At 37.6% G+C, this 24591-nt stretch overlaps 1 protein-coding gene across 2 annotated transcripts in view; it reads left to right on the top strand.

The window, feature by feature from the left end:
- The window catches only part of LOC121401620 (CD209 antigen-like protein C), a 34746-nt gene extending 13876 nt beyond the window's left edge, over positions 1 to 20870 (top strand). Inside the window, exons 2-11 of one of the 2 annotated variants that reach the window (XM_041587170.1) lie at positions 1176 to 1304; positions 2256 to 2372; positions 6685 to 6717; positions 8971 to 9024; positions 10451 to 10504; positions 12611 to 12652; positions 13717 to 13779; positions 17306 to 17451; positions 19682 to 19797; positions 20536 to 20870. In XM_041587170.1, the coding sequence (XP_041443104.1) occupies positions 1176 to 1304; positions 2256 to 2372; positions 6685 to 6717; positions 8971 to 9024; positions 10451 to 10504; positions 12611 to 12652; positions 13717 to 13779; positions 17306 to 17451; positions 19682 to 19797; positions 20536 to 20656 (875 nt within the window). In that variant the 3' untranslated portion in view covers positions 20657 to 20870. The remainder of the gene's footprint in view (positions 1 to 1175; positions 1305 to 2255; positions 2373 to 6684; positions 6718 to 8970; positions 9025 to 10450; positions 10505 to 12610; positions 12653 to 13716; positions 13780 to 17305; positions 17452 to 19681; positions 19798 to 20535) is intronic. The other variant, XM_041587171.1, reaches the window with a different exon arrangement.
- The last annotated feature ends 3721 nt before the right edge of the window (positions 20871 to 24591 follow it).

Raw genomic sequence — 24591 nt, 5'->3', positions numbered from 1 at the left:
GTCTGTCTGTCTGTCTGTCTATCATCTATCTATCTAAAACCAACAGAACTGAAAAATGTCTCCGAAGGGGAACAACCCCTTTAAATATGTCATTCACTTCTTGGAAATTCAATAGAAAAGCAAAAAAAAATGTTTTCTGTCTTTCTCTTGCTGAATTATGGATTTATATTCTGGAATTACTGATCTGACCAGCACAGACACTTCCAGCGAGCTTTCAACAATAGTAACTCACCAAGAATGTCCTGATCTTTCCACAACATTAAAGCGAGCATTGATTGTGCATGATAAGGCAAACTTTGGAAGTTTGAGAATTCACATCATAATACCTTATCTGTATGTGAGCAAGCAACTAGTGCTTTTTATAATGGGAGGGGCCAGTATTCATATCTGAACCAGAACTATGCTTGTCTTTAATCGAGATCTTAAAAGGATACTGTTATGGGAAAAAAATATTTTCAAAATGAATCATTTAATAGAGCTGCTCCAGCAGAATTCTGCACTGAAATCCATTTCTCAAAAGAGCAAAGAGATTTTTTTATATTCCATTTTGAAATCTGACATGGGGCTAGACATTTTGTTAATTTCCCAGCTGCCCCAAGTCATGTGACTTGTGCTCTGATAAACTTCAATCACTCTTTACTGCTGTACTGCAAGTTGGAGTGATATCACCCCCCTCCCTTTTCCCCCCAGCAGCCAAACAAAAGAACAATGGGAAGGTAACCAGATAGCAGCTCCCTAACACAAGATAACAGCTGCCTGGTAGATCTAAGAACAACACTCTATAGTAAAAGCCCATGTCCCACTGAGACACATTCAGTTACATTGAGAAGGAAAAACAGCAACCTGCCAGAAAGTATTTCTCTCCTAAAGTGCAGGCACAAGTCACATGATCAGGGGAAGCTGGGAAATTGACAATATGTCTAGCCCCATGTCAGATTTCAAAATTGAATATAAAAAAAATCTGTTTGCTCTTTTGAGAAATGGATTTCAGTGCAGAATTCTGCTGGAGCAGCACTATTAACTGATTCATTTTGAGAATTTTTTTTTTCCCATGACAGTATACCTTTAAGATCTCGATTAAAGACAAGCATAGTTCTGGTTCAGATATGAATACTGGCCCCACACATGCCCTTAATTTAACTTTGCTAACAATATTTTTTTTTTCAAATGCCCAGGAAAATGGCAAAGTGATTTTGATAATGATATATATGAAAATATCACTTGCACTGAGGAACCCACTAAAACTGCATTGAAGATGAGGAAGATTCAACAGGAACCTAAAGAAGAAAACCTCTCACCAAAATGTAATTTGTAACTCGTATTTTTATCTTCTTTGTGTGTTTAATATTCACAATTTATTAGGTCATATTTTAAAAGATCTTAGAGACAATCACAGGGTGAAAAAAATGATGATACATCAATGTTGGCCAGCATTTTAAAGGGCAGATTTATTAAGGCTCGAAGTAAAAATTCTAATTAAAAAAAATCGAATTTCGAGCTATTTTTCGTGTACTTCAACTAGGAAATAATCCTAATTCAATTTGAATTTGAAAAAAATTCGAAAAGTCGAATATCGAAATTAGTCATGTAGGGGCTGATTTATCAAGGGTCGAAGTGAAAATTCGAACGAAAAAAATTCGAATTTCGAACTATTTTTTTTGTTTGGAAAATTCGAATATCGAAATTTATTATGTACTGTCTCTTTAAAAATTTGACTTTGGCCATTCGCCATCTAAAACCTGCCAAATTGCTGTTTTAGCCTATGGGGGACCTCCTAGAACCAGTTTGGAGTCAATTGGTGGACTTTGAAAAAGCAAAGTTTTGTTTTAGAAAAAAATTAAAATCGAATTCGAACAAAAACAGTCTATTCACCTGAAAAAAAACCTTTGATCTTTCGGTTGGTCTTTTTTCATTCGAATAAATCTGCCCCGTACTGTCTCATTAAAAATTCGACTTCGACCATTCGCCATCTAAAACCTGCCGAACCTCTTAGAACCTATTCACCCGAAAAATAAACTTCAACTATTTGATACATTTTGATTGGTCTTTTTTTCATTTTAATTTCGAAGTTATGGGAGTTCAAAAAAACTCCCATTACTTCGATATTCGACCCTTGATAAATCTGCCCCTAAATATCAGCACTATGTCTAGTTTGTTCTCTGGGAGAATAATCTAGCACTGCACTACATTTATATATAACCCCAGCATTTCTTTCCTAGCAAAAGCAATAACTAATGTATCTGTGTCCATTTCAGTTCTAAAGACAAGTGAAATGTTGGAGACACAGAGGAGACTCCTGATGGTTCTGGGGACCCTACTGGTTCTTGTCTTCACTTTCCTGATAGTCCTGACCTGCCTCATGTTTATCTACTGTGAGTTTCACCAATAGTATCAAGGAGTTCTGTAATATGTAACAATAAATTCTTCAACATTTCTTCAAAATTCTTAAGCACAAAACAAAAACGGTGGTACCGTGGTAGCCAGTAGCAAAAAAAACAAATAAAAAAACAAACAAATACAAAAAGTATTGTAGAAGTGATACCGATATTGACTAACAATACATTGCAAGTTTTCGGGGCACCAAGGCCCCTTCGTCAGGCAAAATACAAATGAAAGCTGGAAAGGCACAGCATATATTCTGTTAGATCAGTGAAAGGTATTCATGGGCAATACATTAGGAAGTTTCAGATAGATAGAGATCAATTGTAGAGATAATACAATGAATTAGGGTGGGTTGTAAATAGTCCAGGAGTCTGGATTCAGTCAGGTCACATAGGGGCACATTTATCAAAGGTCGAAGTGAGTTTTTGAATTAAAAAACTTTGAATTTCAAAGTATTTTTTGGGTACTTCTACCATCGAATAGGCCAAATTCGGCTTCGACTTCAATTCGAATCGAAAATACTTTGAATATTCAACCATTCGAAAATCGAAGTACTGTCGCTAAAAAGCTTTGACTTTGACACTTCGCCACCTTAAACCTGTCGAATTGCTATGTTAGCCTAGGGGGACCTCCTAGAACCTATAGCCAACATTTGGCTAATTTTTTAGAAGTCGAAGTTTTGTTTTTGAAAATCGTTCGATCGATTAAATCTTTCGAATCAAACGATTTCTACGATCGATTGAACGAACGATTTTAATTAGATCGAAAACAGCTAAATTTAAACATTCGACATTCCATGTTTGAATTTCGACGTTTTTTTCAATTCAAAATTCGACCCTTGATAAATCTGCCCCATAGTGTGACATAAAACCCGGCCCTAAATGAAGGCCCTGTCTTAATGTGTTAAATAACTCCATACATTTGAATCTTCCTTTCCCATTCAGTTTTAAAGTTCCCTTTTAGAAGACCTGCATGTCCTGAAGACTGTGATTTTGACTTCAGAAATGTTGCCCCACTGGTGCGTCACATGATTTGGTGTTGATTTTATGACTGTGATGTTTCATCCTTGTGCGCAATTTTTGTCCTGTTTCACCAATGTATCTGCCTCCTGTAGAGCACCTAGTATACCACATTGTATGAAGCACACGAATAGTGGTCCAGAATGGTGTAGACTTTTTGTGTATTCGGAATAGAAACTTTGCACAGGATGTATTTGCAGGTTTCACATCTGTTGCTGTTGCAGGGAAATGTACCTGCTTTAGTTGGTTTAGGAAGAGCACTTCTGTCATTTTCCTCAGATTAGGTGGTTGTCTATAAGACAAGAGAGGTAGTTCCGGGAATATTTGTTTTAGTCGGGTATCTGTATGGAGCATGGGTTGCAGGTCTAGTTTTCTAATAATATTCAGTTGTGGGTTGTAGGTAACTACAATAGGTACCCTGTTGTTTTCTGTCTTTTCTGTGTAATCCAAGAGTGTGTCTCTGGGTATTTGAGTTGCTCTGTGGATTGATTTTTTTATGGGATGAGGATAAAAACTTTCCCACATAAGATATGTAGGACGGCCTGTTGGTTTTTGGTATAGGGAGGTTTGTATGGTTCCATTTTTGATGTAAATCAGGCATGTCCAAAGTCAGGCCTGTGGGCCAATTGTGGCCCCTTTTCAAATTTACACCGGCCCTCGGCCTCCATCATGAAATTAATAATAATGTGCCCCCCCCAGCACAGTGTGATCAGGAATCAAGTAGCCATAGCAGTAATATTTGAGCACTTTAGTAAAATGATCTGCCACATGGTCTATGCTGCTGCCTGTGTGCTGAAGGTGTTAGTAATAGACACATACTGGCACGTAGTGATGCACCGCTCTCACATACTTCTTTAGTGCTGAAGGTGCAATAGACGCACTGACGTGGCAGTACTGTAAACTAAAGACGTATGTACATGTCTATTGCTAACACATTCAGCACACAGGCAGCAGTATAGACCAAGTGACAGATCATTTCACTAATCATGTGACCAAATATTACTTTTACGGCTACGAGATTTGCTGTTTAACTGAGGCGCGGAGAATAAGTCCAAACAGACTCCCCTTCTCCACTTACTAAACGTCGTGTACGCGTCCATCTCCAGGAGTGAATGATCCTGATCACAAGCTACTTAAGCTACTACCTTGGAATTGATGTCAAGTTGAATGGTCGGCCCTCACACATTTTCACCTCACTAAATCTGGCCCTTGTTGCAAAAAGGTTTGCAAAAAATATGGAGTAAAATTGTAAAAACACAATCAGTGTTCATTCTAAGAGCACTTGCACCCCCGGTGTTGCAGCCTCAGATAAAAAAATCTGACACTCAATAAAGAGGAGGCACTAGCCCTGTGTTTATTCTCTGTTGCTATTTTTCCACCTGATACTTTGGGTATCATTTAGGGTGGGTAGGGGGCATAAGCGAGAATGACTACATGTCCCCCACCTTTCACTAATACAGTGCTGACTAACTCAGTCAGTGTTGTAGTAGTGAACACACATCCAAGAGCAGGATACAAAGTGCAAAAAAAGGCCTCTTGCAGCCCTATGCATAACTGCAGTTCAGTTATTTTCACACATGAGTTATTATTATTATTAACATATATTTACATAGCACAAACATATTTCTCAGGCCGGTAAAGTAAATGTGTTTAAACAACTAAATCACATTAACTACATACATAGAAGAAAAAACTTTGAACTTTGAATTCAAAAAGACCAACCAAATAGAGGTGGAAGGTTTTTGGAGTCTAAGTGGTCCATATTCGAATCGTACGATCGAAGGAATAGCGCCTTCGATCTACTTCGATTCAAAGTTTCCCCCAAAAAACTTTGATCTTCTAAACTCCACCAATTGCCTCCATATAGGTTCTAGGAGGTCTCCCATAGGCTAAAACAGCACTTTGGAAGCTTTTAGGTGGCGAATGGTCGAAGTCGAAGTTTTAAGACAGTCGAAGAGACAGTACATGATAAATTTCAATATTCGAATTTCGACGTTTTTTTCAACTTAGAATCTAAGTTGGACTATTCCCTAGTCACAAAAACTAGCTCGAAATTCAACGTTTTTGTTACTTCGAAAATTCACTTTGCTCTTTGATAAATCTACCCCATGGAGTTACATACATCACAACCAGTACAGGTACAAAACGTGAGGAAGGCCCTGTGCAAAAGGGCTTACAATCTAAAGGGAAGGGAATAACACGCAAAGTGTGGGAGTCGGACAGATTGTGGGAGAAAATACCAGAGGAGGGGTGCAGCCCTTGGAAAGTCTTGAATGCAAGAATGTGAGGAAGTAATGAGAGAAGAGTTGAGGAGCAGGTCAGTAGAGGAGCATAGTAAGTGGTTGGGTGAGTATCTAGAGATGAGTTCATAAATGTATTTTGGGCAGAGTTATGAACTGCTTTGAATGTCAAGGTCTTATCTCATGGCCCCCAATCCCTTAAAGGGCATGTAAAGTCAAAAAAGTAAAATCCCATTTTTACTTTCTTTAATGAAAAAGAAACCTATCTCCAATATACTTTAATTAAAAAATGTGCACCGTTTTTATAAGAAACCTGACTGTATGCAGTGAAATCCTTCCTTCATTTACTGCTGTGGATAGGAATTGTCAGACGGTCCCTAACTGCTGAGCAGGGAAACAATCATACTTATGTACAGCAGGGGGAGCCCCCGCCTTACTTCCCAGCCATGCAGAACTCAAGCAGCTTTGTTTATGACGATCCCTAAGCAGCCCAGACCACATTGAGCATGTGCACAGTCTTAGTCTTGCAAAGATGTTTAACAAAGTTACAAGATGGTGACCCCCTGTAGCCAACTTTGAAAGCTTAAATTATTTGTTTGATTAGGCTTGTGGTGCAGTAAGTTCATGTTTATATTTAGTATACAAAATACAGAATTTCTAGCCTTATTCTATTTTAGACTTTACATGCCCTTTAATCAGACCCACAAATGATTGTCTTATAAATAGATTTAACTTCAAAGAAAAAGGTAAATTTAAAAAAAATACTTTAAATAATGTAATAAGTTGGGAGGGCATTCCTGTTACTTTAAGGATAAGAATTAGAGATTAATGAAGATCTTAGCTGCAACTGGATAACCCATTCTCTTTGCACAACGAAGTAATCATTTTTGTTATTTTTTAAAACTTTTTTTGTATAATTTAACCAAACTGCCCTGAACTTCCATGCAACGACCAGTACCTTCATAAACACAGGAGACTATATGGCAGGGAAGTGTTACGTTTGTATGGAGCTCAGTCACCTGCTTCTGATCTTCTCTTTCCAGATTCTATGGTGAACAGTCAGCTAAAGCAGCAAGGTGAGTATTCCCTATATATTGTCTACAAATTCATCCATTAATCACACACATACAAGTATAAAGACTTGAGAAACAATCCCTGTAGTTACATGAGTGCTCTGCTGTTTTCTCTTTGTCTCAGGCCTTACCTGCCTGCGGAAAGTCCATAAGCTTATTGGCAGCAAAAATTAATTGTGTTTGAACCCCTAAGTAATGTTGAGCAGTATAAAACACAATAGTTGTGCATAAGGATTAATAATACATTATTCTACTTCCACTTATTTGTACAGATATGCAATCCATTTTTTGGAAATCTGTTATCCAGAAAGGTCTAAATTACAGAAAGGCCATCTCACATAGACTCCATTTTAATCAAATAATTCAAATATTTAAAAATGATTTCCTTTTTCTCTGTAATAATAAAACAGCAGCTTGTACTTGATCCTAACTCAGATATAATTAATCATTTTTGAAAGCAAAACCAGCCTATTGGTTTTATTTAATGTTTACATGATTTTCTAGTAGACTTGAGATATGAAGATCCAAATTACAGAAAGATTCATTATCCAGAAAACCCCAGGTCCTGAGCATTCTGAATAACAGGTCCCATACCTGTAGTAAAACAATTAACTTACAGGATGTAAGGGAAGGGAAAGCAATTGTTTCACTGCTTTAAGATGAATATATTTGTACAAGATTTCTATAGATGCTTCTTCCAGATTCCAGATTAAAACAGAATTCCTTCCGATCCCTATGTTGAAATGTTCTAAATTAAACAAAGGCAATGAAAACCAAAAATAGCACATTTTAGATAACAGGTCCCATACCTGTACTAAAATTCTAATGTAAAAACTCTGGGTCTGCTTGTTATAAAATTGAGGATGCCAGAACTGAGGAATTGTACAAAGTAGAACAGGCCATTTAGGGCTCCTATTTACTAAAACAAGTCCTTTTCATTTTTTTTTTTATTAAAACAAACCTCGAATAGCCTTATTTATTAAAAAAATCAGATTGAAAAAAGTACATGCGGGAAAAGATGCAACAAAATTGTGCAACAATTCGAATCATGCGGCTTTTTCGAATTGTCACCCCAAAACCACAAATATTTTCAGATTTCTAGAAAAAAAACAGCATCAAACAGTCCAAAACCCTAGAAAATCATGAAGACAAAAAACATCTGCCATTGACTTTTACATTACTTCGACAGGGTTCAGCTGGAGTAATTTAGATTTCAGATTTTTAGCAGCTTTGGGGCATAATACATCTCAAAAAAGCAAGGTTTTTTCCCATTAAATTATTAAGATTTTTACCAGAAAAACTTGACCAGAAAAAAAATGACAGTATCATGACAGTCTATCCCTTTAAGCATAAGACAAATCACAACATACTCTAATGTGAAAGTATGCCATGTAAAAGTTGCTGAAGTTGTGTAAAAATCAATGGGAGCTGTCCTTAAAAAAAATTAAAATATTTAGTTACTTTGAGGGCCTAGAATTATTGAAAGTTTTTTTGCTTGATTAAACAAGTATTTCGAGGTTTGTGTATTATTATTTGTATTTGTTTTGTGCTTTTATTTGTTTGCGCTTTTCATATTCGTATCGTAAACGGTATACATTCATCTTTTTTTACAATGTGAGTTTTTTCGTGGGTGAAAAAAAAATCCTGAAATTACACAAATTGGAATTTTACATAATAACACTCTATTGCACAATGTTGTAAATTTAAAATAATAAAAAAAATGTGTTAACATTTTGCTATAAAACAATGAAAAAATGCTCAATTTGGTTCCAGTCACTACATGTATATGTGAACACCGCTATTTTTATATGTAAAGCCTTGCTATTCAGTGCCGATTTCAACAAGGCGGTAAATTCTAAAGCACATTGCATCACACAACTCATCCGAATTTCACGATGACCCGGGTGTAAAAACCCCGGGTCCCGCTCTTGGGTTCACAAATGGTTCAAACAGTGTATGAGGGTAGTATAAGAGAAGGCACTCACCAGATGAGATGAGTAGCCCGGTTGCATCGCCCCAAACCCGTAGCTATGGGTGAGTCCCAACCTGAAGGTACAATTAACGAGCACTCAATGTTCACTTGTAAGTTAAAAGTGATAAACTTTATTTCATTTTGTTATAATCCTCAATTTCCTGACGCGTTTTGAAACTTTTAACTTATGAGTGAACACGGAGTGCTCATCGATTGTACCTTCAGATTAACATTTTGCTGGCATAAATACTCCTTTTCTTTATATTCCTCTTTAATACTTGCAGATGAGGAAAAGGCCAACCTTCTAACACAAATCACAACCATAAACCAAATAATTGGTAAGTCATTTCCCATTTCTTTTCCTTTCGTGTTCTGATGGTGTACTAGAGCAGTTGCATGGACAACACAACAGCTTCCCTGGCCTTGCTATGTAACGTTAGGTAATAAATTATCTGCCTGTCCCTGACTACTGCGTGTTCACTGGCTGTATTGACCCTTACATGTTCCTTACTATTCTCTCGGATCTTGAGTTTGTAACTGTTGGTTTGACCCCATCTTGTGTCCTCACTATGCTCCTGGTTCCCGATTCTGTACTGCACTGCCTGATTGGTATCAACCTCGGCCTAACCTTCGACTATGCTCCCTGTTCCCTATCCTTCCTATATACGTTATGGTTCCCTTGCCTGCCCAGCACTCCCCCCTTGATCCTCTCACTTTAAGAGCTGGTGGTATCCGAGTAGTAGTAGAGGGCTCCTCCTGAAGTGAACGGCGTTTGCCATAGGTAGATGCGTGAGCTGAGACCAGAACCTTGGGTTTTGTTTTGGGATACCATACGTTACATTGATGTAGTTACTTAAGTACTTATTAAATGATAAGCCAGCAATAAACATGACTATACAATTAAAAAGTAGTGATGGGCGAATTTATTTGGCAGCCGCGAATTCACCGCCATCAAATAAATTCACGAAAGGGCCGCGAAAATTCGCTGGTTTAAAAAAATCGTCGCCGGCGTCAAAAAAAATGGACACTGGCGTCAAAAACACAACTTAGCCCATCACTATTAAAAAGTGGGTTTTTTATACAAAATTCACAACCATAAAACAGATACTTGGTAAGCAACTGACTTTTTTCTCTTTTTGTGTTCTGGTATTTTACTAGAGCAGTTCCATGTGTATAACAATAGATTGTGTGACGCTACATTATAAATTATCAGTCTGTGAAATAACACTATGGATTCTTACTTATAAGAGGAAGCAAGTTGACCTGTAACTTGGTGAGTTCAGATTGAATACAGTAGAATACGTAGTTCTATCTGGGTATCATAATAACCTATACAGAATTGGCCAGAAATTGCCTGTTTAGGGTTGACGAAGACCTTGTGACCTCTTGCCATCAAAAGAAATTGAGTGGATCTGCAGCCTGGTGACTTCCAGATTGAATTCATCAGAATCTAGATATTATATTCCAAAAGCAATCCAAAGAAATTACAACCCAAAAGACAATTTTTCCAGATTAAACAAATTTCTCACCTCCAGCTTGAGATGTTATAAAATAAAGGAGGACAATGTAGTACAAACAACACAGCTCACCATACACGATTATCACATGACTAGTTGGAAACCAGTGTGTTGGATAACAGTCAAACAAGTTGTAGCATAGAAATGTTTCACTTGCCACTCTAGTCTAAATTATGCAGAAACTTACCGTAAATTAGACAACAAGCCAACAATAAACATGACTACACAGTAAAGTTTCTCTTTGCAGTTGAGCAGAAAGCCAACCTTCTTACACAAATTACAAGCACAAAGCAGACACTTGGTAAGAAATCATTTTTTTTCTCTCTATTTAGGGGCCAATTCACTAAATTCGAGTGAAGGATTCGAAGTAAAAAAACTTTGTATTTCGATTGTTTTTTTGGCTACTTCGACCATCGAATAGGGATGTCGCGGACTGTTCGCCCGCGAACTAATTCGCGCGAACATCGACTATTCGCGTTCGGCGAATGTTCGCGAACGTCGCGCGACGTTCGCCAATTTGGGTTCGCCTTAGCTGGCGCTTATTTTTGCCCTCTCACCCCAGACCAGCAGATACATGGCAGCCAATCAGGAAGCTCTCCCTCCTGGACCACCCCCACACCCCCTGGACCACTCCCCTTCCATATATAAACTGAAGCCCTGCAGCGTTTTTTCATTCTGCCTGTGTGTGCTTGGAAGAGCTAGTGTAGGGAGAGAGCTGTTAGTGATTTGAGGGACAGTTGATAGTAACTTTGCTGGCTAGTAATCTACTTGATACTGCTCTGTATTGTAGGGACAGAACTCTGCAGGGATTTGAGGGACATTTTAGGTTAGGTAGCTTTGCTGGCTAGTAATCTACCTTCTACTGCAGTGCTCTGTATGTAGCTGCTGTGGGCAGCTGTCCTGCTGCTGATCTCTCATCTGCATCTGTTCTTCAAACAACTGCCACCTAGCTGTGTGATCTTTTTCACATTCTGTCTAAATATCAATAATAATACCGTCTCCAGAAACACCACCTGAGTGACGTTTTCCAAGCAGCAATAATATATTCCGTATCCACTGCTGTAGTGTATACGTTGCCCTTGCAGGCATTGTTTGCCCAGTCTTTAACCAAGTGCCACCTAGCTGTGTGAGCTTTTTCACATTCCGTGTCCAGAAACATCACCTGAGTGACGTAGTGTGATTTCTGCCCTTTACAGCACAAAACGCAGCGCTGTGTCAACAATGGATTTTTCAGATACATTTTTGCCCTTGATCCCCCTCTGGCATGCCACTGTCCAGGTCGTTGCACCCTTTAAACAACTTTAAAATCATTTTTCTGGCCAGAAATGTCTTTTCTAGCTTTTAAAATTCGCCTTCCCATTGAAGTCTATGGGGTTCGCGACGTTCGCGAACTATTCGCATGTTTTGTCGCAAGTTCGCGAATATGTTCGCGAACATTTTTTCCGCCGTTCGCTACATCCCTACCATCGAATTGGCTACTTCGACCATCGACTACGACTTCGACTTCGAATCGAATGATTCAAAACTAAAAATTGTTCGACTATTCGACCATTCGATAGTCGAAGTACTGTCACTTTAAAAAAAACTTCGACCCCCTAGTTCGGCAGCTAAAAGCTACCGAAGTCAATGTTAGCCTATGGGGAAGGTCCCCATAGGCTTTCCTAAGTTTTTTTGATCAAAGGATATTCCTTCGATCGTTGGATTAAAATCCTTCGAATCGTATCGAACTGCCGATTTGGTGTTCGCGAACGCCGTTCGCGAACACCGGCAAAAAATGCGAACGTTCGCGGACAGTTCGCGAACTTCGAACACCTGCTAAAATCGTTCGAATCGAACGATCGAAGGATTTTAATCATTCGATCGAAGGATTTTCATTCGAAACGAACGATCGAAGCCATTCGATCGAAGGATTTTCATTCGATCGAATGCTTACAATCGTTCGAACGAATGGAAATCGTTCGATTTTTAGCGGTCGAAGGAATTCGAATGGTCGAATGGTCGAACGACTTGTATTCGAATCGAACGCGAACTCAAAATGCGAACGTTCCCAAACGTTCGCGAACATTCGGCGGACGCGAACGGTCGAAGTTCGCGCGAACTAGTTCGCAGCAGAACAGTTCGCTACATCCCTAGTAAATAATAAACATACATTTTAAATTGGAGAGAAGCAGAATTGCTAGATGAGGATACGCTTAGTTATGTCAAGATACATTAATCTTTTGATCAACAAGCTATGGAGGAAACCCACTTGCTTTATAAACATATGATATTCTGATACAAAATACATTCTAAAGTTCGATAAAGTCATCCCACGGGGGCCCCAAAAAAAAAAAAAAACAACTTATAAACACACAAGCATTTTCTGAGTTTCTTTGGCAATTCTACTAATTTTGTTTTTTGTTTGCAGATAATCAGAAAACACAAATCACAGCCATGCAACAGACACTGGGTAAGCAACTGTCTTTTTTTCTGTTCCTTAAAGGGATACTGTCATGGGGAAAAAAAATTCAAAATGAATCAGTTAAAAGTGCTGCTCCAGCAGAATTCTGCACTGAAATCCATTTATCAAAAGAGCAAACAGATTTTTTTATATTCAATTTTGAAATCTGACATGGGGCTAGACATTTTGTCAATTTCCCAGCTGCCCCTGGTCATGTGACTTGTGCCTGCACTTTAGGAGAGAAACGCTTTCTGGCAGGTTGCTGTTTTTCCATCTCAATGTAACTGAATGTGTCTCAGTGGGACATGGGTTTTTTACTATTGAGTGTTGGTCTTAGATCTACCAGGCAGCGGTTATCTTGTGTTAGGGAGCTGCTATCTGGTTACCTTCCCATTGTTCTTTTGTTTGGCTGCTGGGGGAGAAAGGGAGGGGGAGATATCACTCCAACTTGCAGTACAGCAGTAACGAGTGATTGAAATTTATCAGAGAACAAGGCACATGACTTGGGGCAGCTGGGAAATTGACAATATGTCTAGCCCCATGTCAGATTTCAAAATTGAATATAAAAAAATCTGTTTGCTCTTTTGAGAAATGGATTTCAGTGCAGAATTCTGCTGAATCAGCACTATTAACTGATGCATTTTGAAAAAAAATTTTTGTCCCATGACAGTATCCCTTTAACGAATCTCACTGCTACATTCTGTAGAGGTAGGCTCAAGAGCTTATTTCTAGCGATGGGCGAATTTATTCGCCAGGCGCGAAACGCCCGCGGAAATTCGCGTCAAAAATTCGCCGGCGTCAAAAACAAAAAATTTTCCGAAAAAACGGACGCCGGCGTCAAAAACGGGCGCCATTTCGCGATTTTCGCGATTTTTCCGGAGAAGCGAAACACCGCAAATTCGCCCATCACTACTTATTTCACAATGTTCTAAGGAGGTGCAATGCTCTTCCATGATTTCATAGTAAAAGAGCCATATTATTTTCAGGTGCAAAACTAATTTTGATTGGAAGATTATGATGCTCTGTAGGTCTGTAAATGAATGGTTTTTAGCAATGACGTCTCTTCTTTTCAGATTCCCGTATATCCGAGTCTATGCGCAGTACTAAACAGGACATCTTACAGACAATACAAAATGGTAACTAACTGCATGACAAAAGTAATGTAATGTGGGTAGTGTTGTGGTATATTGTCCAGGGGATAAAAAATGTAGCTAGGTTTAGGAAATTTTGTGTCAGCTTTGACCCCTGGCTCCTGGTCTGGTCTGTTAGGCAAGGCATCATGAGCTAAAAAGGAATTCATGTTATCATGGGAAAATTAGCACTGAAAATGGATCTACAGTATGACCTCAACCCAACTGAATACCTGAGGAATGTCTGCTGCAAGCCAGGCCTGATCCCCAAATCAGTGCCCAGACTGAATAGAAGCAAATTCCACAAGCAATGTTACAACATCTAGTGGAAAGCCTCCTAGAAGAAAATGGGCTGTTAGAGCAGCAAAGTGAGAATCAACTTCATATTAATCTCATTGGTTTGAGAAAGAGATGGTGGACAGGCAGGTGTCTGGATACTTTTGGCCATATAGTGCACATAGATAGATAGACAGACAGATGATAGATGATAGATAGATAGATAGATAGATAGATAGATAATGGATAGATGATAGATAGATAGATAGATAGATAGATAGATAGATAGATAGATAGATAGATGGATGGATGGATGGATAGATAGATAGATAGATAGATAGATAGATAGATAGATAGATAGATAGATAGATAGATAGATAGATAGATAGATAGATAGATAGATAGATAAAAAGAAAGAAAGAAAGAAAGATAGATAGATAGATAGATAGATAGATAGATAGATAGATAGATAATATATAGATGATAGATAGATAGATAGATAGATAGATGATAGAGAGAGAGAGAGAGAGAGAGAGAGAGAGAGAGAGAGAGAGAGAGAGAGAGAGAGAGAGAGAGAGAGAGAGAGAGAGATAATGGATAGATAGATAATGGATAGATAGATAGATAGATAGATAGATAGATAGATAGATAATGGATAGATGATAGATAGATAGATAGATAGATAGATAGATAGATGGATGGATAGATAGATAGATAGATAGATAGATAGATAGATAGATAAAAAGAAAGAAAGAAAGAAAGATAGATAGATAGATAGATAGATAGATAGATAATATATAGATGATAGATAGATAGATAGATAGATAGATAGATGATAGATAGAGAGAGAGAGAGAGAGAGAGAGAGAGAGAGAGAGAGAGAGAGAGAGAGAGAGAGAGAGAGAGAGAGAGAGAGAGAGAGAGAGAGAGAGAGAGAGAGAGAGAGAGAGAGAGATAATGGATAGATAGATAATGGATAGATAGATAGATAGATAGATAGATGATAGAATTTTCAAAGGTTTAAAATTACCCAGAAATTTATATATTTTTTTATAGAAACTGATAAGTTTACCACCAAGGTAGCATTAACTTTATCATATTTATAGTCAATACATTAACATTTTTTTTAATTATACATAATTTCATTCTATATGCTGTTACTATACTATTATTATATTATTACTATTATATACTATTTCTCAAACTCATTATAACCCTATTCATCAAAGACTCCTAAGTTTAAAAACATTGGAGCATTGTAGACCTTTGGCATCCTAGATGAGGTCTGGTGATGCCAACAACTCTACCAAAGACAATACTCTAACTTTCTGTTTCTTCCTGAAATAGCTTTTACAAATATGCTTTGTCCTACTGCACGTGCGAACATACATATACCCACATTTATGATCAGTGTATAAAGAGTAGATATATATTTATTTATACACGCAAATATAGACACTATAGGTACCATGTTTCAAACAGATCCCGAGTGCTTCCCAAATAAGAATAAACAATTGTAGACACTGGAAGCACTCGTGATTATAGAAAAAAGTGAATTTATTGGAGCTTCACATGGTCCCCCCCCAAGTGTTTCAGTTCTCCTTGAACACCTAGCTCCTAGCTCTTGTTTAGTTTAGCTGGTTTTCTCCTAAGTTGCAGGTCTCTGCACTCTTTTCAGATCATTAATGTAATGTACTTCCTAGGAATTGGGGCACAAAAAGGAGGCAACATTATTATAATAATCCTTTATTTACATAGAGCCAACATATACACTTTTTTACAAGACAGCATTTTATTATTAAAATGGCCTAAAGCTGCACAGTGGGTTATCCACAAACTCCATTCTCAGTTATGGAGGCCCCAACTCACTACCTTTATTACTAGATTTTATGTTATATTTTACATGTACATACCATTGTATTCATCAACATTGAACCTCATTTGCCAGTTTACTCCACATGTCTCAAGGTTATTATAATCTCATTGCAAAGTGGAAAGATCAGGCATGGAACTTGTGCTTTTTTTTACAATTTGGCATTATCAGCAACATAACAATCATCAATTGCACATTGACAAAAAAGAACATGACTCCCCATTTACACAAACTATTATATGCAAACAATAGCCTTGAACACAAAGGCAAACAGGATAGAAAAGACCAGTGTGGTAATAAAGGACACAAGGCAATAGCAAATTGGAGAGGGACATAGGGAAGTGGAAATTAAACACAGTACAAAAAGCACAAGGGAGGTGGCAAAAGAGGGGGAAAAAGAAAATGAAATGATATTAAAGTTAATAAATGAAAAGGCAACATGTGAGAATGTAACTCTGCTAAAATTGGGAAACATAGGGGTATATTTATCAAAGAGTGAAGTTATTGATCACCACTAGAGTGAAATTAAGCCTCTCTCCATTCATTTCTATGGGATTTTTAAAAGAGTATTTACCAATGGGTGAAAGTTCACCCTCTGATAAATATGCCTTTAAAAAAACAGCTACTACTTCAACATCACAAGGCTTAGTTACTAATATAAGTGCTAAATTGTACGAGTACAGTTGTCTATATATGTTTTGATTTTGCAGCCTACTAGTACCCTGTTCAAAATGATTTTTTGCAATTCAGCACCTGTTAATCTTCCTCCAGAAACAAAGAAAATTTACATAGGTAACAAGAAATGATTGTCAAAATTGACGCACGTCAAAATTATTTCAATGCCCATTCATTTCAATGCGTTTCGCAAATTTTTGATGTTTCGTGAATTTCGCACGTAGCACAGAATTTCGGCACAGATTCGCCCATCACTACCCCCAGCCTCTCTGAGAGTCCCTCACAGGTAAGCTTCCTGCTCAGAGAGACCTCCCTTATTGTCTCACTAGCATTAAATACTTTTCCACAGGACAACCTTCCTGTGGAAAGTGACCTCCAAAACGTGAGCTGGACTGCTGGATCAGAGTACCCGGCTTGCCTGTTCCTTCCAGAATACTCCAGCTTTCAAGATCTGGCTACCAAAGTCTTTAAACAGAGAAACCACCTTTCCTGGAGGTCCCTCTATGGAGAACGTAAATGGATAACTTTGTAAACTCTTCCTTATTCATTCAACCACAATATAAAAAGGAAAATTACATAATTCAGAGAAACCAAATGGAATTGCAACAGGGGATTCTAACTGACTATCGTGGAACATAAGTGCAGCACAGGCATCGGGTGGAACATGTAAGTTAATTTTTACAGACCCAAACTCTGTCTTCCCTTTCAGAGAAAACCAAATGTGATTCTGGCTGGAAAGCATTTGATGGAAGCTGTTATTTTATTGATACAACTGAGAGGAACCAGGACGATGCCCAGGCCACTTGTAAATCAATGAACAGTGATCTGGTTATTATCAACAGTGACAGGGAAAAGGTGAGGCACTTACTGTACATACACAGCTGGTTCCATTCACTAGATATATCCATGCCCCAACTCTTAACGGTACTGCTGCAAAACAATGCATATTAGACCTTGTATATTGCACTATTCCCAGCCCTACATTATTTCCACAGATACGAACAATATGGAACCAAAGCTTGGACCTTGCCAACTCCCACTTCATCTTGATTTCTTTAATAGAGCTCATTATTCTTTCCGATGTCCAGTTTATTCATTCTCTGGTGTCTGTGATACCCACCTTCTATGGCATGCTTATGATCTCTAGTGGATTTACTTGAATATACATTTAAGAAGAAGATCTCAAACTAGGCCAGCAATATGGAGCTGAAGTGGAAAACTATGTTAGGCTAAGGAGTCCTAGATTGAATAGATCATCCTCATATTCTTTGTGAGTTAATGATACATAACATATTTAAAAAATCTTTAGAAATATCAGCCCTGCACTAAACTATATAGTAACTGTTTCCCAAATCTCTGTGATGGATTCTCATGAACTCTAGGATCCATGTTTATATTCTTTTTGCAGAACAAAGTATATGTTTCTAAATCCTTACTAAACACTCTCCACGACTTCCCCCTACAATTTTAAATATTTTAAATCCAGGTAATACCAAGCTGTGTGAGTTGACATTTGTATAACTAGGAAGTAACAGATACAAAACCCACAGAAACATACATTAATGGTGCAATTGTCTCCTACTTAAGGCTACAGGTACATCTGGATGTTGTTTTATGATCTGGGGTTTCTAAAGCAAAGTGTGAGTCTCAGTTCAAAAATGTTATCCTGAAATTAGGGAAGTTATTTATCAAATTCAGAATGCTGAAAAATTCAAGTTTTTTAGACTATAAATTCTGAATTTGTATTGAAAAGAAAAAAGATTTTTTTTTCGTGATTTAATATACTCCAAGGATGCAAAAAGTCAGAATCCATATAATTCTTAATAAGAATAAAATAAATAAGTCAATGGGAGAAGTCCCGAATATTTCCTGATCTGCTTTGGGTTTTGTGCAATAATCCAAAGATTTTGTGGTTTTTGGGCAATAATCCAAAGAATTTGTGGTTTTTAGGAAAAAATCTGAGTTTTTGGGTGGAAAATCAGAAAAATTAGTACGATCCGAATTTTTCACAACATTTCAGTTGTTGTGATTATGAGCTTTTATTGAGAAGCTAAATATAAAAGTACATTTTCCAGACTAGAATTGTTATTTATGTATTAAGTTATTACTTACCTTAGATTAAGCGCATCCAATGTGACGCCTGCGCTTTGTTGCATTGGAATGGAAGCTATGTAATGTGAAACGCTAATGTAGTTCTACCGTATTAAATCTTGATTTTTTAGAGCTTTAAAAATGATAGGAAAACCACGTTTATTTAAAGATTCCTGGAAGAATTTTGTTTTTAATCTTATAAAAAAAATGAGGCTTAACTGAAAAAAAGTACGAAAACACCAGGACCGTCTACTGTATTGGGCTCACTTGTTTACGTACATGTTTTGGAGCAAAATTGTTGTCTAAAAAGTCACCACTCTAATGAAGTAAGTAACTAAAAGCACAAATAATGGATTAATATTCCTTCAATATAAATATGAAAATATTCCATGCCCTTCAGTAATAATATATATCAAGATTTACTGGACCATGATCACAACCAAAACTGTCCAACATGCTATGGCATGGAGAGAGTTACTGGAGACATAAGAAATACTAAACAGGTATGGGACCAGTTATTTAGAATGCTTGGGATCTGGGGTTTTCTCAGATAACAGATCTTTCCCAAATTTGGATCTTCATACCTTAAGTCTTGTAGAAAATCATGTAAACATTAAATAAACCCAATAGGCTGGTTTTGCTTCCATTAAGGATTAATTATATCTTAGTTGGAATGGATGGAATGGAGTCTATGGGAGAAGACCTTTCTGTAATTTTAAGCTTAATGGATAATGTGTTTCTGGATAATGGATCCCTCACCTGTACTAAAAAGAGAAAGTTGCTGTATGTATAAATGACGTACCATCCATCCCTTAGGGCTAAATTTCATGTATGACTAACGATTGTTTTAATATTTACATATTTATATTTGAGGCATTTTCATATATATTTTATGCTTATATATATATTATAGCAGTTATTCTTTTAGACAACAATTTTGATAGACAGAAAGTTACCTGTGTGTTGTAATGAGATGTGTCTTCTGCTTCCCTAGAACTTTATTGAAAGTATTACTGACAGCTCATCTTTTTGGATTGGCCTCAAAAGGGATAAGAATAATAAGAAAGAGTGGAGATGGGTGGATGGGACATACTATTATCCATCACAGCGGTAAGTTGAAGAATCCGTCCTTGGTTGTTCCATTTTCCATAAAGTTTTATTGAGAGTCAATTAAAAAACAAAGTGAAGCAATAACTATAGTATGAAACAATATATCTGAGAAGCCTCCGTATAATGAACTGCTCTGTATATAACTGTTTTTGCTTTGCTCATTAGGACCAGACCAGTAAAATGTCCCTTTAGTTTTATCTTCAAATTTTGCCCTGCTTAGTGCAGGAATATTGATGGGCGAATTTGCGGCGTTTTGCTTCACTGACAAATTCACGAATTTCGTGCAAAATTCGCAAAATGGCACTGCGAAACGCCTGCGAATTTTCGCAGGCGTTTTGCGAATTTATTCGCTGGCGGCAAATCGCGCAAATTCGACGCGAATTCGCGCCTGGCGAATACATTCGCCCATCACTATGCAGGAAATAATAAACACAATTAATGAAAACCATAGACTAAAAGTAAGTTCAGCACAATACCTATTCTTTAAATTCATATAAAAAAGAGGGTGCAGTATATGGTCCCTTTAAGTACTCAAATTATTACATATATTTGTTTCTTCTTTCTGGTCTCTTTAAACTCCACAAGTGCAGGCATGAGCATTTATTGGTTTTTTTATATATATCTACCTGCTCTCTGCCAGTGTTCTACTGAAATGGGATAATGTGACTCGTAACATCAATCTTTGTGCAGCACCTAAACATGCAATTCCTAGTTTAACAAGCTGCAATTCTTCTGCAGATTTTGGATGAATGGGGAGCCAAATAATGAAAGCGAAGAATGTGTTCATACGTCGAAAGAGAAAAAGTGGAATGATATTTTTTGCACCTATAAGTATAAAGCAATCTGCGAGAAAAAATAATATATTGGTTAAAGTTTTGGAGGAGTGGATATCAGATTTTGGAGCACCTTAGAAAAGTCTCCTAAAAACAAGGAAGGAGAATTAATTGGTCTTGTATCTAAATGACTATCCCCTCAGTTTATCCCCTTAGTCTGAGCACAGCCTGTGTATTCCTCAAAGTATTGCTTGCCTGCAGCATTGACATCTTTGTTTTCAATAAATTGTTGTAATGAAATCCTTGAGTGTCTCTGATCAGTGCCAAGTGATCTCTTTATAAAGATATCTCTGTATTCTAGGTTGGGTAGGTCTCAAACCAAGACCGAAAAATAAAAATAGCTCAGCATGTTGTTTTTAATATGGCTTGCCGTGATCCCAATGTAGTGTCATGTATTCTTACAAACCGCAGTAATATTGTAAAGATTAATTCATTCTAAATCAGTTCTTTGGGTTGGACTTTGACTTAATCTGGATCCCAGGTGCAGTTTCACAGCAGACAAAGGGTGAACGTCCACTAATTCACCCAGCACTCCAGCAGTAAAAGGGTTCAACCACAAACACTTTAAGGTACAGTCGCAGCCACATGCTGTGAGACTATTAGCTGGTAGTCCAGTGGGAGTGCAATGGGGACACCCGCCGCGTTCTCGTGGTGCATTGAATCTTGAATGATGATCGCTCTCGCTGCTTCCTGGTTTGAAGTGAGTGCTGCCTCTGATGCGTTTGGTGTGAAATTCAAATTTCCAATGTAAGGTCTATTTTATAGTTCCTGGGTGTGTTCACTAAGTCTGTTTAACCTGTTCTTGACCCTGCCTGTCCCTGACCCTGTCTAGTCAAGCCACCTGTCCTGACCTTTACCTGTTATCTGACTACTCTCCTGGATCCTGTTTCTGTACCGAGATATTGGTGTCTCCAAATGCAAAAAAATGGGATCAGCGCCTATGGCAACAGAAATGAGAAAATATATGGTGTAATACGTTCAATTACATGGGTGTCCCCCGGTGTTTGAAAGGATTATGTTAGAAATGTCAGATTCACATCCTTAAAAAAGACACAATAGAAATTCGAGACAAAGTTTTCAGGTTTGTTCTGACAATCAAAGTTTCTGTGCTTGATCCAAAAGTACCTCCACCAGTTGGCCAAAGTGCCTACTTACAGACCGGTGCTTTCATAAGGCGTATATATTAACTCTTCACAAAGGTCTCTCTCCACGCATACACTTATCCTCTAACTCCGATAAGGAGATAGAATCCAAATATAGTGTAATACAGTTTTATTAAAAAAACAATTTCACTCACATTTCACTCATATGGGTACGTCACATACAGTTCAAATCCGGTTGCGATAATGTCCCAGTGGGTGATCCTGCCGGCTGTTTTGGATTCACTGCGTGGTCCTTCCTGCAATCTTTGTGTGCCGCCCCCCTTTGCCTGACGCGTTTTGCTGGTTGTCGGAGCTTCCTCAGAGGCATGAGTGCTGGGATTACGTGCTTCCCTTTTTAATTTCGGTGTGGTTGCTATGGTTTCCTGCGTTGCTTCTGGTTTTTGCGTTCCAAATGCTTGCTTCCTGTTCTGCGTCGCTCACTTGGAGCCGTAGTTTCTGCAGAGCAGGTTGTCCTAGCAACGCGTTGGACCTGAAGTTTCTTACTCAAATGATTTAAAAGCCTAAAAACAAATCGTCACTGTGTGTGGATTTTTCTTTACCTTATACTGACTTTGTGTCCATGTTCTGTAGTGGCTGTTTTGACCTCAGACCACAAGTGTCCATAAAGGTCCATGTCTCAGGCCTAAGAGTTATAGTTCTGTGGATTCTCCAAAACATTAATTAACTACTTATTTATAACAATACATTGTGTGCAATAAATACAAAGTGTATTAAGATGCATGAATTTACTATTAAATTATTTAATACATTGCTAGTATTCACCAACTATAAAGTCTAAAAGTTATTAAAAAAAAATTAAAAACCTTGATATTGTGTGTGATTCATTGTGATTGGTGGTTAGTGCTTTTCTCTAATTTTATTTTTATTCTGTATACTTTATTTTTACAATTTTGTGTATTTGTCCTTTCTTTTTTGCTGTGCATAGTGATGGGCGAATTTATTCGGCAGGCGCGAATTCGCCGCCAGCGAATAAATTCGCGAAATGCCCGAGAAAATTCGCGGAAAAAAGTCGCCGTTTCGTGAATTTTTCGCCGGCGCAAATTCGCCCATCACTAGCTGTGTATATCTTCTTCTTTTAAAACTTTTTTCAATACCCTCAAATGGTGTAACTACTTTCTGTAAAGTGCTTGTGCTATTTCTTTAGGTATTTTAGTGCTCTATTTTATGATTTATTCACTCATACTATATTTGCTTATAAGAATGCCCTTAAATTGATGTCAGTATTTAATCCTTTAGGGGGGAAGGTTTGAATATTATAGATCTATTTACATTCTTATTGCAATGTACATTCATTATTTATTTATATTTTAATTCCAAGATATTAAAGGATACATGTACTGTTAGTATGAATGAATTTTGTTACAATAGCGCCACCTGCTGGTCTTTTTCTGACCTCTCTGACCACCAAGTAGTCAAGGAAGTTGTCAGGAGAAAAAAAAGAGGCTGCTCTGATGTTCTTCTGCTTAGAAAAAACAATTAGGAAACTTTCTCAAATTTTTCCTAAGCAGAAGAACATCTTTTTTTCTCATGACAACTTCCTTGACTACTTGGTGGTCAGACTGGTGGGAAAATGACCAGTAGGTGGCGCTGTTGTCACAAAGTTCATTCATGTTAACTGTACACGTACCCCTTAATATCTTGGAATTAAAAAGAAATAAATAATGAATGTACATTGCAAAAGTTCTTAGAACAGCCCCCTTGTCAATTTTACATTCACTTATTTTAAAGGTTTATTTATCCTTTAAACCAGGGATTATTAATCTAAGATCTAAAACCCTAAAATAGGTCACCATGATCCCTTTAAATACAGTGAATTCGATTTTTAGAAGGCGCACACCCAATTTTAATTCAATAGTGAGGTGCTTGTCCCATGAAGACCGCCCAAAAAAAGTCTCCCAAAAATTCAATATAAAGATAAATATAGGGACTGCACATTCAAATTTAAAAAGCCAAAATTTTATTACATTTACAAAAATATGCTTACATATTCAGCTATGGCCCAGTATTGGCCCAATACTGGGCCATAGCTGAATATGTAAGTGTATTTTTTATTTGAATATTTTCTTACTGTGATCCCCTGCCCCAAACTGCCCCTCTGCTTCACCTTCTTCCGCCTACGTTATGGTGCGCACGCACTCGTGCACGTACGTGGAGGGTGCGGGGTTAACCAACCGGGTTGCCTACGGTGCCCGGTCAGTTTGGCCCAGACCTGGTATAGAGTAACTCTCTCTGCTGCTCTATTGCCTCTACCTAACTTGTTAACAAAATGCACCATTAATCCACAAATGAGGGGACTAAATAAGCCTGCTCCTTACAGCTACCAGTGTCTTGATCATCAAAGCTCCTGAGCCTGATCTAGCCTGTGAATTCTATGCTTCCAGGTTCCTGGATGGTTCCTTGTTTCCTGCTCCTATTTATTGTGGATTCACTGTTAAAATTATTTTACATCTTTAATTAAAGGAATACTGCCAGTCCTTACCCTTCTATATAGTTATAGAATGGCCAATTCTAAGCAACTTTTCAATTGGTTTCATTTTTTTTTTTTATAGTTTTATAGTCATTTACCTTTTTCTTCTGACTCTTTGCAGCTTTCAAATGGTGTCGCTATGTCCCTTCTAAAAAGCAAATGCTCTGTAAGGCTACAAATGTATTGTTATTGCTCATTTGTATTACTTATCTTTCTTTTCAGGCCTCTCTGATTCATATTCCAGTCTCTTATCCAAATCAGGGCATGTTGCTAGGGCAATTTGGACCCTAGCAACCTGATTGCTGATACTGCAAACTGGAGAGGTACTGAA

Source organism: Xenopus laevis, chromosome 3L, assembly GCF_017654675.1.
Source record: "Xenopus laevis strain J_2021 chromosome 3L, Xenopus_laevis_v10.1, whole genome shotgun sequence".
Taxonomy (NCBI): Eukaryota; Metazoa; Chordata; class Amphibia; order Anura; family Pipidae; genus Xenopus; species Xenopus laevis.
Note: the sequence above shows the minus strand (reverse complement) of the source record. Positions and strands in the feature narration are given on the sequence as shown.